The 18,645-nt window shown below is 46.5% G+C and overlaps 2 protein-coding genes, 1 long non-coding RNA gene and 1 other non-coding gene across 7 annotated transcripts; 1 reads left to right on the forward strand and 3 right to left on the reverse strand.

Moving 5' to 3' along the window:
- The first annotated feature begins 30 nt into the window (after nt 1-30).
- On the forward strand, nt 31-2,860 carry LOC144104114 (uncharacterized). The gene is made up of 3 exons (XR_013308439.1): nt 31-122; nt 433-515; nt 1,710-2,860. It is a non-coding gene; the product is annotated as an uncharacterized LOC144104114 (long non-coding RNA).
- A 115-nt stretch (nt 2,861-2,975) lies between these two features.
- On the reverse strand, nt 2,976-7,056 carry LOC144104112 (uncharacterized). 3 transcript variants are annotated; one of them, XM_077636925.1, is made up of 7 exons: nt 6,249-7,056; nt 5,378-5,539; nt 4,531-4,813; nt 4,029-4,136; nt 3,724-3,819; nt 3,513-3,598; nt 2,976-3,197 (listed from the first exon to the last, which is right to left on the reverse strand). In XM_077636925.1, exons 1-5 carry the CDS (start codon nt 6,428-6,430, stop codon nt 3,796-3,798), a joined length of 759 nt encoding a protein of 252 aa, XP_077493051.1. In that variant the 5' UTR covers nt 6,431-7,056; the 3' UTR covers nt 2,976-3,197; nt 3,513-3,598; nt 3,724-3,795. The 3 variants fall into 3 exon arrangements, with proteins under 3 accessions (XP_077493051.1, XP_077493050.1, XP_077493052.1); XM_077636924.1 differs by having other exon boundaries at nt 2,976-3,598; XM_077636926.1 differs by lacking the exon at nt 5,378-5,539 and having other exon boundaries at nt 2,976-3,598.
- A 364-nt stretch (nt 7,057-7,420) lies between these two features.
- Nucleotides 7,421-7,635, reverse strand: LOC144105767 (small nucleolar RNA U3). Its single transcript, XR_013308890.1, has one exon. It is a non-coding gene; the product is annotated as a small nucleolar RNA U3 (small nucleolar RNA).
- Nucleotides 7,636-12,364: 4,729 nt separating this feature from the next.
- LOC144105371 (transmembrane protein 179B) lies at nt 12,365-16,999 on the reverse strand. Of its 2 annotated transcripts, none has more exons than XM_077638507.1 (4): nt 16,294-16,999; nt 14,126-14,266; nt 12,618-12,699; nt 12,365-12,547 (listed from the first exon to the last, which is right to left on the reverse strand). In XM_077638507.1, the coding sequence occupies exons 1-4, from the start codon at nt 16,773-16,775 to the stop codon at nt 12,422-12,424; spliced, it is 831 nt and encodes a 276-aa protein (XP_077494633.1). In that variant the 5' UTR covers nt 16,776-16,999; the 3' UTR covers nt 12,365-12,421. The 2 variants fall into 2 exon arrangements, with proteins under 2 accessions (XP_077494633.1, XP_077494632.1); XM_077638506.1 differs by having other exon boundaries at nt 14,126-14,269.
- Between the last annotated feature and the right edge of the window lie 1,646 nt (nt 17,000-18,645).

Below are 18,645 nucleotides of genomic sequence, written 5' to 3' on the forward strand. Positions count from 1 at the left end.
TGAACTGTTAGTGCGGAATTTTTGCTTCAATCGGCATCGTCACGACGTCGAAAGAACGCAGTCCTGGAGCGGCGCTGCGAGCGCTAGGCCGACGAGAGGCTTGCTTTATTTTCGTCGTCGATGTAAGTACATGAATTGACTTTTCGAGGGGCATGTGTCGTTGCGGGTACGATCGTCACTTATTTAAAGCCGACCCAATGCAGATTTACAGCGCGCCTGACGGACCACGGTTGGTTAGATGGTAATCACCATGTATGCCACATTCGCAGAATTCATTTGGATATCTCAAGGAGGTTATCCGTGTATAAAATTTTCGTCGCATACACTTTTACAGAAGATTTTTTTATGTTATTACCATTATCACAGAGTGATGTATTCACAAAATTGCTGCAGTGACAGAAATTTGCGAACCAGACTTTCACTTAATTGGAGATTTCATGGTAGTAGCCTCCGAAGCACCAGTTCTTTGTGTGCCATCGCAAAAGGTAGCAGAAAGCTTGGAATTCAGGAGCAATGTAAGCATGCTACAGCATTGTTTGTACCTAAAGCGGAATGTCTTAGAAACCAAATTATTCCTTAACAGTGAGGAGCAAAAGCACATGACAGGACAGAGGGTGCTCCATCCCGTCCTGTTTTGCTCCTCACAGTGTCCTACCAACTGGCCTACAACCACATCTTTCTAAGTTAAATAACTTAACAAGGCAGCCTGAATATTGAGGCGAGTCACAAACCAAGCATGTGCAGCATGCAGCCATCACGATGATGTCAGCATATTGTTGCAAGTGTTTGCAGTAGAGAGCATTGTCGATTTTCTGCTCTTGTATAACCACATTCATGTCATGCTTCTCAGGGATGTTTCTCAAGCAGAGACAACTTCAGTACAGTTGCATACCAATAGTTTACGTGAGCAAGCATTCAGCTCATGGCAAGCTCTCAACATTCACTCGCAATATATGAAATACTCATTCTAATGTCACTACATTTACCTCATTTTAACAGAAGATCCGAAACCAAGGTGACTTGATTTGAAATAATCACCAACATAAAGTTTCCCCAAAGTGATGGCACACTGCAAAATGTACTGAAGCTCCCACATCTAAGAGCTAATTAACATATTTGCAAAAATATACCAAGTAACATCATCGAGAAAGCTTCGAAAGCATTTCCAAGGTACTGGAAGGTGTGCTGGCACCAATTGTGAGGCCAGTTTACCATTGCTTGGATATCGTGGAACATCACGCCTAAAAATTTTAAATATAAATTGAGCGCTGAGAACAAGAACAGAAAGAGTGCAGTTACTCAAGGCAAAGTTTCTGGCCTGCCTGTACTTACCCTGGGTGAGGAAAACTACAACGCATGGTACATAGAAGTATTGTAACAAATGCAGCTGGGAGCCTGTGCAACTACCACTATGTTCTGAGAGACTGAAAATTGTAATATATATCATCTAGGTGGCAGGAGAACCTTGAGTTCGTGTGGATCTCACAAAGAAAAGTGATGATGCTAAAAAGGGCTGAAGAGGACCCCCTTGAAGTCACACACGAGTTCTGAAACGATGGTCGGTATTTAACTGAACAAAACCTTGTTAAAAAGGAAATGATGCCATATGTAGTCACTGACATGCCCCATTTTTTTTTTTCTGCTTTCAGTTAAGCTCAGATTAAAACAAAGATTTAACATTCACAACTACTGCACTTTACTCTTTACAGGCATCAGGACAAAAGGTGCACCTCAAGAGGACGTGGATTACAAGGATGAAGCAGCTGTTGTCCACAATTTATTTTCACTGAAATGCAAGCTGTGTACACTTTCGCAAACCAAAGTTTGATGTAGCCCTCATGGACTGATTATGATTGGGAAGGTGACCGTCTTTATGGAAGTTTTCTGTGTTTGGCTTTCCATAAACTGCAAAGACAGAATTCAACATATTTTTTGTATTCAGTACCTGAATACATAGCCCCACCGAAGAGACACACCAGTTTTCTAAATTCCAGTCTCAATGCGAGTACTTGATTTGCAGAGATCTTTCCTCTAAACATTTTTGCCAAATCGATCTGCAATTGTATGTTTGCCTAGAAATGTTTTCTTGGAGAAGTTATCTCAAAAATGGAACAGTTTTACTTTAGGTTCTTCACTCCTGCATTCTTTTGGCTAATTATTTCACGTTTTGTAACTTGAACACAGTTTCACTTCTGGCAAAATATGCTAAATCGCTTCTTCATTCAATCTCGCTTTACATCTGGGAACAACAAGAAACACAAAGCATGGTTGCGTCATGCGCAAAAAATGGACCATGCCTCTGGTGTACATTTACTAAAAAATACATGTTTCATTGAACTTCACATATACTATGTATTCATGCTTCACTGTATCTTTAGGTTGTCAGGACTTCCATTTAGATTAAATGAGCACTGCAATTTCAGTTGAGTCAACCTAAGCAACCTTTTTCTGAGGCCCCTTTAAGTTTGTGATACTTCACGTCATACTTTTGTGACCAGCCCTCATGGTTAAGGTCAGCATTCTAGTGTACATTGCATCCATCAATCTGTTCACTTCTTAAGTATACTAGTCATAGCATTATTGCCCAGGCAGCTACGCTACTACTAGAATAACTAGGCATGGCATATGCTATGACTGGGTATGGCTCTAGATACGTGCAAGCACGCCATTTAAATGTCCAGTTGCACACTGCACATGAATATTGAGAGTGACATGCATGTAATCATAATTCGGGACATGAGCACCGTGCACCTTAATCCAGCAGCAGGCACAAAAAATTTCCTCTGTACTTCTCCGTGTAAGACATGCAGCTGCTGTCTAGGCAAGTGTTATGTATACATGTACATCTATGCCTTGCTGTATTGTGACTAAACCAACAGACCAAAACAAACTGGAAGTACTATGTTCATGCATGAACCCATATCCTCGTTAAGCTGCAAGTTTATGCACGTTCCAAGCGAAACAAAGCACTGAAGGAAGCTCCACACACAATTTATTTTCCAATTATAAGTACAATCTGCAGAATCCAGCCATTCAGTAACACCAGAGCTTAGGTGTTTTAAGTCACTCCATTCTGACAATAGTGGTACATGTCCTTGCCACATATCCTTTTCAGACAGCTATAGCCGGCTCTTAATTCAATGGGGCATAAGCACAGCTGTATTATTTCTCTCTAAATCTGGCCCAATGCTCGGACTCTGTAATGTAGCACAAGATCATTTGTTTTGATGGGCTCCAAAAACCAACAATATTGTGCAAACAAAAATCTGTTTGATGCCCTCTCTATATACCTTAAGCACAGAAGCTAACATCCCACCAGTAATAACTCTTACGAGTTACTTCACAGTCTAGCCCCACTTTTAGATGGAGCACCACAAATGCTGGAAGTTTGGGTTTAGTACCAAATTGATTTCAGCGCACTTTATTGTAATCATAGAGCCTGAGAAATTCTCTTTAAATGCAGGTTGAAAGGACAGCTTGATGATTTCTCTTGATGGCATAAAGGTCCATACTTGCAGCAACACACGTAAGATGCCATGTCCTCTTGAATATGTTTGATACTGTTAACGCACTCCCGCCAAATATGGTGACCAGGGCACTGAAGAATGTAGTCCGAAGACAAAGTTGAGAATAAGCATAACTTGTCCGAACACATCACATCAGTGCTTCAACACACTGAAGCAAGCAGCAAGTTCAACAAGAGGCTCAACAATGGCACTGTACCTCTACGCAGGTCTTCTAGCAGTTCTGCATGCTCATGAATCAGTTGACGCTCTTCAAAGCTTCACTCGTTCTTCAACTTTCATTCGTCACAGTGACCTTTAGGGGATTGAATGAATATCAGCATTATACACTCACTAAACAAAAGCAATATTCTCAACGAAAGTTACTTGGAAGTAGCAGTGTTGTAGGGACAAAAATGTCCGTTCCTATTGCACTATGACTACTGCAGAGCAGTTCATTATGTATATAAATAACTGAAACACACCACAAACAAAATGGCAAGGATTAAAAGCTTAATGTTCAACCTGATCAGCCTGCTGCACGTGAGTGACTTGAGTAGAAGCTTCAGCACCATTTGTCATCGACAGGAGAAAGCTGAGTTTCCCAACAGTTGAGCACCTTGTCTGGCATGCCTTGAAGAGTGAGAACAAAGAAGACGACTAATTGCACTTGCATTGAATACATTTAAGTGTATTGAAAAATATCATAAAACTGAGGCTATAAAGAGTGCAGCATGCACACAACATCTGAGGAGTTTTATTTTTTTTAATAAGCCAAATCCAGACACCAAAGTTTAAGTGACCTTTATCTAAAATTGCGAGGTCGCCCATAGACCTTTCCTTTGAAAAACTCTCAAAACTACCATTTTTAAGCATTTTACATAACAGCTTCCACTGTGTTGCTTCAGATAAAAATTCTTCCCCGTTTTTCCCGGTTTCTGTCAAGGTGGATCTAGCTTACTTCGGAAAAATACTCCTCGTATAGTGTTTCATAAAAAAATGTTTCCAAGTGTTTATACGTTCGTACCTTTGAAGAATAAATGGTTCTTCTTTTCTGGGCCTTTTTTATGGAAGACTGATGCACTGCAGGGTGGGACAGAAATCTACAAGTGTAAGTGCCTGCCAGTTTTGCTCCCACAGAACTGTCATTGCCATTCGTTTGTTGCTCCTGCTCCTTGGTCAATTCCGCACCACTTGGAGTGTCTAGTGGCAGTACTGTCAGAGCTGGTTCTGCAGTGGTTTGAGGCAAATGCTGATCCCCTGCACTATCCAGTGTCGATGAAGCTGCCTGAATCGTGCGCTTCTGCCACCTGCATTAGACATCATCATCAAAGTCAGCCAGCACGTTCTATTTTTTTTTTTTCATTTCTGCTAACATACATGCTGCTCCTTTCCAGTCACTTCACAATACACCTTCTATTTTGCTTTCTATGGCTTGCGGCACTGTCCTGAACTTTAATCTCAAGCTTTTCATTAGCCTTCAAGTATATGAGTACAAGCGACACATGCTTTTCTCTTGAGAGATAGTGCGAAGCTGCTATGCAAGACTTGTGAGTGCGTGCCAATGCACCCCACCCCATTCCTATTCTCCAGTTATTTCTTACATGTGGTTCATATTTGTGGTCACAACATAACAAATATATGTGCAGTGCCTTACTGCCTATCTTGCATTAGACAACCACAAAACATGTGAAATATTGTGTTCAGGAGGTAGTGAGCACAAATCCGCCAATGCACTCCAGTTTCAATTGCTACGCAATGCCAAAACTTGCAGGCTACCATTTCTGATATTATGCCAGAGCTTTCTAATGATAGCACAATTTTACTCAATGTGTTGAGAGCAAGAATTGACTATACTCCACTGGCAGTCATACCTTTGCACTTTTTCTGGGTCTGGCGCTTTATTATTGCAGACAGGTGGAAAAATCGTCGGAACAAAGGCCGGGTGGTCAGTCATGTTGCTTTTGCGGTTGCCTATGAAATGCATGCTGCAAATTCGCGAGTCTGCTGTAGGAAACCATGGTGTGCCATCAGGGCTGTGCCAAATCAAAAACGAAACAAAGAATGCCGTCAGAACTAACGTGAGCCAAATTCTGAACTGAAAGTCATACATCATATAGTCACTCACTTATCAGTCTCAAGTTTGAAGTTTTTGCAAGGACGCTTCCGTTTCTGATACCCTGATTGCTGACGACCGCCAATTTTAGTACTGCGAAAAATCTATGTTCAACTGAATCCGTACGACGGCATTAAGAAATTTAAGAGTTCCGAATGAACAAGGTAAAATGATGGAATGTAATGCTGCAAGAAAGAAATGGGCTGGGCATATATAACAGGGATCCTACAAGTCGCAAATAACTCCATGACGCGCGGTGGGTAGGGTCGGGAAAAATGACTTCGCCAGCGCAAGACACACATATGCATGCAAACAGAAAAAACTGCAGCGCCAAATCAGACAACACACAGCAAGGAAGACTGGTCGTGTGTTGGATATTGGATAGTGTGTTGTCTTTTTTGCGCGTTTTTTTTTTCTGTTGAAATGCACCAACTAGCCCCCCAACATTTTATACTCATACATGCTAGTAGCTGTTCAGTCCTGCACTGCATTAAAGCGAAAACTCGCCGCTCCTGCCAGCTGTACATGCAATGACACGCTTACACTGAAACAAATCGCTCAGAGCTGCAACTTTCATGCGAGCAAGCTAGGAATCTTGCTGAGACATGGCCCAGTGGAGGAAAACTCACTTGACTCTGCGAATGGCAGCGATCCAGTTCTTCCGCCGCTTGCACTCGAAATACTTCCCCGGGAAACGGTAGAATCTCACGGGCGGCACTCGGCCTTTGGTGTTCACGTTACTGTTGTGACAGTCCACAACACAGCAAAATGTTTCCCCACCCTTCGGCAGGCGTTGCGCCGCTTCAGCCATCGCCTTTTAAAAATGTTCTCTTATAGTTGTCGGGCTTCAGCACAAGACAGCATGGCGAGAATCACGATGCTCCAACAGAAAAGCAACCTCTTGGCGCGATTGGCGCGATACGTACAAATACGCATGTAGTACCGCTAGCAGCGCCGCCGGCGTAGCCGAACCTCTGAGCATGCGCTGAGCCACAGAATAGTCCTCCAGAGTCTGGCCATCCTTTGTTGAAAAAAATAGAGGCTACGGCTGAGCGTAGCTTTCAGCACCAAGTGCTGCTTCTGCTGCTGCATCCATCCATGCCGCCCAACACTGCCGAATCCAGCCGCTAGATGATTAATTGGCGCTGGTGTCTAAAACCTTTCGAGGCCACAGCGGACAAAGTGAAGTGCTACCGGCAAGTGTTTTGACACCGCAGGTGACATTTGCTGTTGCTGCACGTGAGACAGAAACGATAGAATACTTCCTTATTTAGTGTAAGGCCCTCCAATTCTCAGTGCACGATGCCGCCGTAAGAATCCTAGAAACACTGGGGCTTCTGAAGAGCCAGGGCATGCTCGATTGAGCACGCTAGGAATTATATACTGGCTAGGTGACACCCTTCACCAACGCGATACAAAGATAACGTTGATGACTACCCCCCCCCCCCCCCCCCCCCCCCCCCCCCCCCCCCCCCCGGAAACTGAAGATCATAACTTCGTAAGCCTCTGTTGTGAGTAGATGGCTACAGATGGCAGCACGTCAGTGGAGCGTATATCATAGGAAATTTTTAAAAGTTGCATGGGAGGTTGTGTTGCTGTTTTCGGTGTAACTTTTTACTGCTTATTTTACCCACACAATAAAAGGGGGATAATGTATCGCCACTAGCCTAACAGATGGCAGTCCTTTCAGTCACCACACTCTGGGTAAGCTAGCGTTCCTGCGCCGCCATCTACGGCTTGCCTGCACACATTAACTAAAGGTATAACAATTCTATTTTTTTAGTTCTGCAAAAACACCTCAACCACTCAGACTGAGCCTCCGCCCTTCAGCCAAGCCTTTAAGCCTGGAGAAACGGTCATCAATGGCTGGTACCCGGGTCGAAACCTCGGATTCCGCAGCCGGTTTCGCGCTCAGGCGGAGACCCTCAACTCCTCATCGTGGTTGAGTGTGTTCCGAAATCACGACTAGCGACTCGGCGATCATCCTATACAAATGATCCTATGAAGAATGATCTTGCTGCACACACCATTGCAATTCTAAGCCCACCTCTCCGACCACGTTGTAAGCAACAGGTAAACTTGTTGAGAATTATAATGTCTGTTGAGTTTAAACAAAGCTTTTGTAAAAATGATTTCAGTTTTTAAACTAATCGGGCTTCCTTCATCAGTGTTTAAGTCAAATGAGTTATTTCCTTTAAATTTTGTGGGACAGTCTTTGAATATATCGGCCTGATACCGTACGGTTGAGTTGAGCTGCGCGGGGACTGTTTCAAAGAAGCAGTGGCGACACCTCGTGGAGCAGCGCACGACTAAAATATAGCTAAAACAGGAAAAACGCTAAGGCGCCCGTGTGCTGTGCGATGTCAGTGCACGTTAAAGATCCCCAGGTGGTCGAAATTATTCCGGAGCCCTCCACTACGGCACCTCTTCTTCTTTTTCTTCTTTCACTCCCTCCTTTATCCCTTCCCTTACGGCGCGGTTCAGGTGTCCAACGATATATGAGACAGATACTGCGCCATTTCCTTTCCCCAAAAACCAATTATTATTATTATTATGCCCTCTCCAATTTCTCTTTCCTCCTGGGTGCTCTCGCACAGCACATCAATCATTTGACACTGTCGGCTAGTCTTTCTATCCCTATCCGCCTTAATAATAATAATAATAATAATAATAATAATAATAATAATAATAATAATAATAATAATAGTAATAATAATAATAATAATAATTGGTTTTGGGGGAACGGAAATGGCACAGCATCTCTCACATATCGTTGGACGCCTGAACCGCGCCGTAAGGGAAGAGATAAAGGAGAGAGTGAAAGACGAAAGGAAGAAAGAGGTGCCGTAGTGGAGGGCTCCGGAATAATTTCGACCACCTTCTCCGCCTTCCGTCCTCCATCGCTGTCCCTTTTAGTTTAGTATCCACCCAAACAGCTGATGGCGCTTTCCTTTCCACAAAACCTCCTCCGAGCCAAAGCAGCAGAGAGGAGCCAAGGCCATACCCTACCGTACCGTACTGTACCATACCGTATCATACCATACCATAATATACCGTACCATACCGTGCTGTGCCTTACCGTACCATACCATATGTAGGACCAGCAATTTTCATCTCTTGCTATAATGTCATGAATGTAATCTGTGCTTTCTTCTGCAGGAATACTTTTACACTGTTACATGTGTTCATCTCTCTTCTGCGCAAATTTTTGTTGGTCCTTCCTTTTGTACAGATCACTGGCAAACTTGTAAAAATGAAATACACAGAACCCAATTAGGTTTCAGTGAGATTCGAACCCACGCCTGTTCGATGCTAGGCTGACACTCAGCCACTGCCGAATTTATTTTTTATTTCCTTTATTTCACTAAAACAAGATATGTACTGCACGAATCAGACAGGTTGTCCGGTTTACAGACGGTCTGACTAAACAATTCAAGTTTGTCACTTTCTCCATTGCACCTATCCTGCACTCAGGTTAACAGGGCTGTTTTGAAAGCCTCTACGATTTCACAAACAGAATCACCAAAATACAGACGAATATCTATGACATGAACATCAGCATGCCGAACAGCCATTCGGCGTTTCCACATATGTAAACCCAATAGCAATCAGCAAATCATACGCACAGCCTTAGCCGCCGCGGTGGCTCAGTGGTTAGGGCGCTGGGCATGTGGCGACGGCATGTGGCGACGAGATGAAGGAAAGGTGGTGCTGGTGGTATAGGTTTTATTAAAAATAATAGTAAAAAGGAAGGAAAAGATTTTTGCTAGCCCCGACATCTGCCATCGATACCGAAGCACCTGAGCTGGGGCAGCGGAAATAAAGGATAGCAGGCAGAATGGAGAAATGAAATGAAAGAGGTGAGGGGACAGGAAGAGAGGATAGGGGGATAAGTAATATGTACAAACTATTTACACAATAAGAAATGTGTCCAGGTTGTGCGCGTGATTAGTTCATTTTAGAGGAATTAAATCACACACGCGCACAGCACTGTGTTGGTTACAACTGGAGTGGGGCAGTTTTCCAGTATTGTGCAAAGGAAGGGTCAGATGGGAGAAGACGGATCTAGACAGAAGTGCTAGAGGTGTACAGAGTAAGTGAGTGAATAAATCCAAGCAGCACATGCAGGAAATCGGCCCAATATTGGGAATGAAATATTTACTCTGGCCCTTTGACCGGCTTTTGCCAATATAGTTGCAATGTCGAGCCGATTATCTGCGCTGCTTGGGAAGTTTAAAGAATTAGCACTTACTGAGCTTGTTTCATGTGAGGCTTATCTACAGTCGGAGTGATGTGGACATTGCTTTGCACCTTACGTGGGATGCGGAATTCGGTGGCAGTGAGGGAGGGTCGTGCAATCGTTTATTACACGCTAAATAAAGACGTTCCCACCACCTGGAACTCGTAAGTGCATGCCTGACAACGGCATCATTGTCTGTCACCCGCCACACATACTACGGGCAGCTCGGTATTTATAGATTTCCCTTTATAAAACACACACCGTCTCGAGCGCGCAGCTGAGTAAAGAACTCCATGGGACATCGAGACCGAGCTTATATAAACAGGGCTCCAGCTCCTGGTATTTACACGAACGCGCCCAACCCAAATTCGAGACCCGATCAAAACATGTTTTCGGGTCGATGTCTTTTCAGGCAGACCACGCTTTCACAACATTTACGCGGAGTAGGCAAGAATCGGCGTTCGCAAGTTGTGTTCTTAATTGTGCCGCGCATGCGCCGCGCAAAAAAACCGAATGCATATGCGTGTCCGAATGCTGGGAGTTCTTTAGAATGTGGCGCTGCGCAGTCGTGACGCTTATTGTGTCGTTGTGCGGTGCGCGCCCGGATGAGAGCACTCGATTCGATGCACTAAAGTTCGGCACCTGCCGCAGAGCGCTTCTTTGAGTTCGGCGTACGTGTATATGTGTAAAGGGGAGTATTGCTCTATAGAATATGAACTAAGCACGCGTTTCTGTATTCCACCATAACCGCGCCGTATACTGTGCGTTCAGAGACAAAGGCGCGCACTGTATTTGCCAAAAGTATACCGAGCAGCGGTGGTTTCTCAGCTGCATAGCGAAGCATTTAAGGCAGCTGTTAAGTTTTGAATCGGTGTAAAGTAAGATGAACCCTTGTCCTCACGTTCTGACAGCTTTCGGTCTTTTGGGGGTGCTGTAACATCTCGGTTCTAAGGTTTATAAGCAAAAACCTGCTGCTCGGTTACTTTGGGCTAAAGGGGTACGTGGTCATGTTGAGTAACAACGTACAGTGGCATAATGTATACGTATATACGTATATGCACCGTCACTTCGTTACTTGGTTTTATCTTGTACGACGTCATGTCCATCCATGCGCACTCTGCAAGCAGAATATCTCGCCGGGCAGGCAGGCCCCGCGACTACGACTGCTCGAAAGTGGAATACTCTATATAGAGACTATACATTCATCAGACGCCACTAAAAGATGAGCTCTTTCATTATACCAGTTGGACACTCCCCACAGATTCACTGGATCAAAATCTCGTGCCTGATTGGGTCAATATACGGAGGTTAGCGAAGCCGATCAGACTGTCACGCTACCTTTGGCGTTCAGACGAACTGCTCAAAACCTTTCCAAAAAGCGCTCCCTGGGCGTTGCCATATCAAGCAGTTTCGGCATATAGCCCAGCCGTGTACTGATAGCCGCCAATGATCATGCGCAGATGGCCCCAATCTGCGCATGCGTTGTTGGCGGCTCGCAGTGGCAGTGTATGCGGTAGCGACGAAGGGTATATATACTAAGCTAAAACTTTACAAAGTTAGCACTATATCAACCCCTGTATGAAACTCTTGCGCTATACTTTTTTCTCGCTCAATTCTATTTCTGTTGTTCGCCGAACTTGTGTGTGCCTCTGCCGCGAACGCGCACTTCATATATCCGTGCATATAAGCAGAGTTATGGCATAATAATAATTGGCTTTTGGGGAAAGGAAACGGCGCAGTATCTGTCTCATATATCGGCGGACACCTGAACCGCGCCGTGAGGAAAGGGATAAAGGAGGGAGTGAAAGGAGAGGTGCCGTAGTGGAGGGCTCCGGAATAATATCGACCACCTGGGGATCTTTAAACGTGCACTGGCATCGCACTGCACACGGGCGCCTTAGCGTTTTGCCTCGATAAAAACGCAGCCGCCGCGGTCGGGTTCGAACCCGGGAACTCCGGATCAGTAGCCGAGCGCCCTAACCACTGAGCCACCGCGGCGGGTCAGTTATGGCACCCAGGGAGCAATTTTTGGAAAGGTAAAAGTTGCACCGCGACAACAGTATCTATATATCTGTCCTGCGGCGCCACCACCTTTCCAACCTCCCAGCAGTAGCCGCGGGGGGTAGCGCATGCAGTTTTCGAAGCGGAGTTTAGGACCTTGCCCCGCCGCGGTGGCTCAGTGGTTAGGGCGCTCGACTACTGATCCGGAGTTCCCGGGTTCGAACCCGACCGCGACGGCTGCGTTTTTATGGAGGAAAAACGCTAAGGCGCCCGTGTGCTGTGCGATGTCAGTGCGCGTTAAAGATCCCCAGGTGGTCGAAATTATTCCGGAGCCCTCCACTACGGCACCTCCTTCTTCCTTTCTTCTTTCACTCCCTCCTTTATCCCTTCCCTTACGGCGCGGTTCAGGGGTCCAACGATATATGAGACAGATACTGCGCCATTTCCTTTCCCCCCCAAAACCAATTATTAACCAATTATTAGTTTAGGACATGGCATGATCAAAGGCCTAAGACTAAAACAAACTATGCGCAGGTGTCCGCGCCCGCGCTGTGGCCGTCGTCACGTCGTCGACGTACTTCTTGGAACCACGCTGCCTGTCGTTGCCACGTCCGGGTGCAGAATGCACCGACAGCACAGCAGCGCAGAGTTGAGGAACCAGCAGGCCGCAGCGAGCCAGATGGCCAGCTGCAAATAGACAGGAACAACATTGAACCGAGAGCGTTGAGACGCACAGATTTTAAGGCCCGCTTTTTACCTCGGCCCTTGTGAATAGCGTGTGGAAGTTGGCCATTTTGATGACGCCTGGCTTCCAGGGCAGCTCCTGTGCGTCGCTGCAGCTGTAATAATATTGAGAGAGGAAGTGAACTTTAATGTGAGGAAGCTAGGGTGGAGGGTCGGCCTGAGTACTACTACGAAGAGGGAACAGGGAAATGCAGAAAAATAGACAGATGAAGTAATGATGGTAGGATGCAGTGGGTTGTGCTGTCGTGAGCAATATGAGAGCAAGCAAGCTTTGAGCATTCATTTTTTTATTACTACATAATTACGCGTGCCAATTAGCGGTTTTTGAGCAATGGAAATGGCGCAGTATACATCTCGGTGGCCAGCACAGTTTTTTTTTCTGTTTTCAAGTTAGTTTTGGTCTTGGCGTACAATATCCAAGTCATTTTCAAATTTAGTCAAGAAATAACAAAAAGATCTCGATTTTGCGCAAAGGATTGTTCCTTCTAACTTATATTGCTCACGAATGTACATGCAATGCCGAATGTACACACAGCCTTCATGCACGCGGTGGGACTGGTATACGCGGAAAGATTAAGCCCTGAACAGATTAGAATCCTCGCCGAAGAGATCTTTCCACCTATATCCTCTTTCCCCTGCAGAGCCGGCTCGTCCTCTATGAAAGAAGGCAGACAGTTGGGCTAGTTGGTATACGCTAATCTGGAGAAAATACATGCGCCAAACAGGCGCTAAACAAATTTATTCCTTCCCCATAGTCGGCTTCAAGGAAAGGCGTCCCTTCAGAGACGGATGTCCAGGCCTGTGTCGCACAATAATTGCAGCAGTTTCCTTGAGGCGTGCCTAAGATCGAGAGTCTCCTAAGAAAGCGACAGTCCAGGTGTTCAGTAGTTGTGCGACGTACTACCGAAGACGTATACCGGATTACTCGTATGTCTGCGGCACGTGCATAGTGGCACGCACGCGCAGCAGGCATACGGGTGGTCCGGTATACGTCTTCGCTAGTGAGTCTTCGCTTGTGCAAAAACTTAAAGTTCGAGAAGCTGTGACTCCCTAGCTGTTCGCAGAGCCGTAAAAAAACATGCGTCAAGCCAGGAGCTGGCCAACGTCTAACATCGGCACTCCTCGCTGAACCTCCGAGAAACTTGCTGACGTCACGGGAAAACTAATTTCGTCACTATTTCGACGTCCATGCCCCGAGTTGCGCCGATGGCGAGTTTTCCCTGATACGGTTGAATGACCTGCCGCGATGCCTTGTGTATATCCGCGACGTTGCGAACATGTATAAGGCTGAGACGCGAACATACAGCCTTTGTAAAATGTACAGAGCACAACATGGGTTAGCTTCTATCCCATGCTCTGTAGTTTATTAGAAAGCATGGCATCACTATAGCGTTCCAGATCTCAATTCCACAGTATTACAAAAGAGCATCCCCCCCTTCTACACACACACTAAACGGCTCACAAGCAAACCCTTTGGACCCTTTACTTTTGACAAAGGCTGTACTAGGCACGTGTGCTCACCTGACCAGAGTCCCCCGCTCGAGCGAGTTACAGAGGCTGGCCTGTCCCACCGTCAGCAGGACGGCAGAGGTGAGCACGAGCAACGAGAAGACGCAGGTGATGAACAGGGCCGGCGGCACCATCTTCCACGGGCTACCCCGCCTGCTGGTATATATAGGGCACAAAATAACGACCGACATGTCAGGAAACTTCACCCGGGTGCACTCTGCCTATACTGTGTGGAGGGAATGAAACTCGAACACTTCGTGTGAACAATACACTTTCATTCTACCACTATTAGCCCACCTACATCCACTGCAGGGCAAAAAAAAACATATTGGGATAATCTCCATGCATGGATGGATACGGCTGAACCCTTTACATCGGGCGGTGGCTCAAGCCACCTAGGCATGTCTTGTGAAATTTCACTCCTGTCTTGCTTTTAGCCACCAATCGTATAACCTTCGCCAGGTTACTTCTAACCTCTTAAAATCCACTTTCCCTTCACTATCCCTAAACCCCAATGCCTTGGGTAAGTCAGCCCCGCTGCTTTCCACTGTAGGGTGAAGCCCTTTACAGAAAAGTATCAAGTGTTCAGCCGTTTCCTCCTCCTCTCCGCACGCAACGCACAACGTGTCTATCTCGTGGTACCTGACTATATACGTCTTAGTCCAACCGGCTTCGTACAGCGCCACCTACGCCTACCATATATCCCCGCTAATTCCCAATTCTAATATATATATATATATATATATATATATATATATATATATATATATATATATATATATATATATATATATATATATATATATATATATATATATATATATATCCGCCCCGATTGGCTTTCTGCCGCCCTTCTACGTTTACGTTCTGTTGGACGTAGTTTCTCAATATTACATAGAGGGAAAGCCGGCGGTGCCGTCTAAGCGAGGGAAGCTGAAATAGTCACACCCAAGTACGCCTGTGCCATTAGATCCCACTTTACAATTAACAACGCCGTTCTTTGCCACTCCAGACTGTTTCGGTCGACCTGCGTACACACCAATGCGAGATAAGCGTGCAGCTTTATCGTGGCGTGCTGTTCATGTCGTGCAAATATACCGTGAGAATGCACCGTGCAACTGTACCTTGCAACTACACCGTGAACCACAGATAGGGACAGGGGTGTTAAGCGCCTTAACCGAAAACTCCCTTAATTAGACCCGAAAACCCGTTTGCGGTCCTTTTTCTCTGCAGCTAGCAGCTTGAAAAGTCCGCCATTTTGGGGGAAAAAGTGAGACAATTTCTTACCTTAAAGTACCCTGAAACCCCGTAAAAAAAACAAATCCTTTTCGCCAAATGTTACCTCTCAAATTTTCTGAAAAAGGGAAAAATTTTCCCAACGAAACACCACTAGGTAAGTATAACAGAATTCTCGTTAAACCTCATTTAATTCGCACTTTCGACTTAATCGGACTTAAGCTTCTGCGCTGTCAGCATCAAGCGTATTAAAAAAAAGGATCCCTTTGATTCGAACTCTGCGTAATTAAACAAATTTTTTGTCCCGTTCGCCAGTTAGTTGCACAGCCACCGCACAGCGTCTTTCCAGAGACGGGACTAGCACCGCTAAAGCTCATCAACGCACCGTCGTGATCCGTCATTCGTCGGCATCGGCGCATATGTCCGCCAGTGAGACATGGACGGGGGGGGGGGGGGGGGTATCCAAATGAGTGGCACAGTGACAATGCGTTTGCCAGGAACAGCGTGCCGTCATCATAGCGTTTACACGTGTATATTGGAAGGTCTGAATAGCTATAGCAATTATCTAGTGAGCATTTACTAGGCGGCAACTGTATATTAAAATCTAGAAGAAATTAATGCGGCAAAGTGAAAGAAAAGTGTATCGGACGAAACGCAACTAGTACACCGCATATAATGGCCAAAGCTGCTCGCTAACGCCCATCATGTGGGAGAATATGCGGTTTCAAATAAAACTATTCTTATATGTAAAGCATTGTCACATTTACACCTGCGCCATCACTCTGTCTGTAAAGATGCGCTTTCATCCTGAAAAAAAAAACGCAATCAGCAGCACGAAAGTTTTGCGGCGACTTATCCGCCGCATGTGTGAACGCTCCTTGCTAAGCCATTCTACAACCTCACTTCTCGCTAAACACGGTAAAAGCAATGACAGTTGAACTCACACGACATCCATGTCTTCCACCTTGCGAGAGAAGGAACAGAAGATCCACAGCCACAGGAACGCGTATATGAAGGACGACACGGTCGTGAAAAGGCAGAAGTCGCATGCCTTCTTGGAGCCCCAAGAGCTGGCCGCATGGTTGACGGAAAAGAATAGACGCGGCGGCGGCGCAATGCTAACGTTGGTGACGTCACTAGCGTCCTTGAGCACCACACTAACGTTAGCGAAGAGCGGGCAGTACACCTCGAAGTTCTTGAGCACCATTCCGAAGGCCAGGATGCCGGCCAGCGAGCACAGAAAGGCGCCCATAAAGAGGGCGATGTGAATCCTCTGCCACTGGTGCACGCGTTTTTGGTGTCGCACCGTGTCGTTCTGGTCGTGCTCCGGGTCGCCTCCGGTGGACACTGGCGTTGTCCTCGTCTGCGGCACGAGTTTGTTGGAGTCGCAGCTTTCGCGTGGTCGCCGCTTATCTTTCCTACTCATCGCTTTCGTGGCAGGCAAAGAACGACTTAGACTAAGTACTGAGCTGGACGCTCAGCCTGTCTTCGCAGGTATAGTTCACAGACCTTGAGGTACACAGCTGAGTTATTTGGCGTAATTAGTTGGCTAGCGATGTAGCTAATGAAGCAGACACTGCGCCAATCGGTCTATAGTTGACGGGTTACCCAGAGCCTGACACAAAGCTTGCTAACAGGTATAAGGTAGTGAGCAATACGGCGAGCTCCCGAGGTGAAGTCCTTGCTTCTGACTGCCCTCTCCTGTATAGCGAGCGGTTCTCCTCCTTACTTTCTAAGAACCTGAACTCCACGCCACCACGTGGTCGACCGAGCTCCAATGGAGGGCAAGGTTGTGACGCCGACGTCATGACTCTGCCACCCAAACCACATCCGCGGAGGAATCCGGGTCGGCTGACAGCTTTCGCGCAGCCTCGCTTGCGCTGCGGTTCGGTCATTATTGAGCAGCGCGCGTGCTCGGAGTCAGGTTCTTCTGATATTGAACAGAAGCGCGTCGTTACGTGCCTGAATGATACACAAGAAGAGAAAGAAAGCGTGCTATGCAACCGAGAGTTCTGTTGACTCGGCCTTCACCGTCCTGTTTATCTTGGAGCGCGTACAGTAAGCAGTCTTTGCTATAGTTGCAACACCACCTCGACACCTGCCTATCCTGCAAAGCGTTAGAATGCTGCGCTGGCTTCGTTTCGCGAATTTTCTTTAAAGTTCGAGGCTAACAAGCCCCCTTGTTGAACACGCGCAACTGTACATGTCCCCGTGCACTCCTGTATTGCCTACAGCGTTTCCCTTTCGCCTCCGCGTCTGCTCTTCGGTTTAAAAAAAGGCGCCCCTCACCGCCCCACCGTCTCTTTCGCGGGGGAAAAAAACTAATTTTACGAGCCAACAAAGTAAATTGTATAATCCCCGAGGCGTCAATCGGCGGTCCCCATCTGGGAGTGTCGGTGAGCTTGTTTTAACTGCTCGCAGCCCGCCACGCAAGCCAAGCCAAGACGTAAACAAACACGAAGTGGGGGGACCACGGAGGAAGGAAAGAATTCAGGAGAAGCTGTTACATCACATTTTTTGGAGCCGGACTTGGAAGTGCTTGAAGGCTCGGAGTACATTTACCGTTATTTTCTCGGTTTGAACCGAAAATTCCAAACCCTAGCTATTGACTCAACAGGAATTGTTGTAATACTGTTCCTGAACGCCAGCAGTCACGCCCCACGCTGGGCGCAAATTCTGTGACGATTTTCGAAACCGCGCCCGCTCAAATGCAGTAGTGTCGAACCCAGATACATCGAACCTGGATATTTCGAATTGTTGGCTATATCCAACACAAAGATTATCCCCTTGAAAATGCTGTGTAAAAAATTGGAGGGTACATTTAAGCTACGCCTTAAGGGCACGACGCGATAGCGCAGCGGGTTTAATTCCCATATATGCAGGTCATTCTCTACCTTACATTCATAGATCCCTGGAAGTCCTCATACCACTCCTGGCCTTGCGCCACTGCCCCGCGACGACAGGTGCGCCCAGTGGTAGGCAGGTTGCTCTTCCCGAGCGACCATATAACTAACTGCCACCAGCCATTGTGGGCAGCAGTGCTCACTATCCGGTGGGCAAGTTGTGACGACGCCGCAAGGTCACCTGACCTAGGAGGTGTCATCTTTCGTTCACCACGCCGACGCCAGATTTTCTGGACAATGAGACCGTGAACGCTATTGCGTCAAAAGTATAGGAAAGTCGCGCTGCACCTCGGACGCCGCGCTCCTAATGGTGGCGCACTTCCCAACGGCGCTCTTCAATCACTCTCCGCATGCGGAGACAGGCCGGCTGTGCGGCCATGGGCACATGCTGGA

The sequence above is a fragment of the Amblyomma americanum genome, chromosome 9 (assembly GCF_052857255.1).
Source record: "Amblyomma americanum isolate KBUSLIRL-KWMA chromosome 9, ASM5285725v1, whole genome shotgun sequence".
Taxonomy (NCBI): Eukaryota; Metazoa; Arthropoda; class Arachnida; order Ixodida; family Ixodidae; genus Amblyomma; species Amblyomma americanum.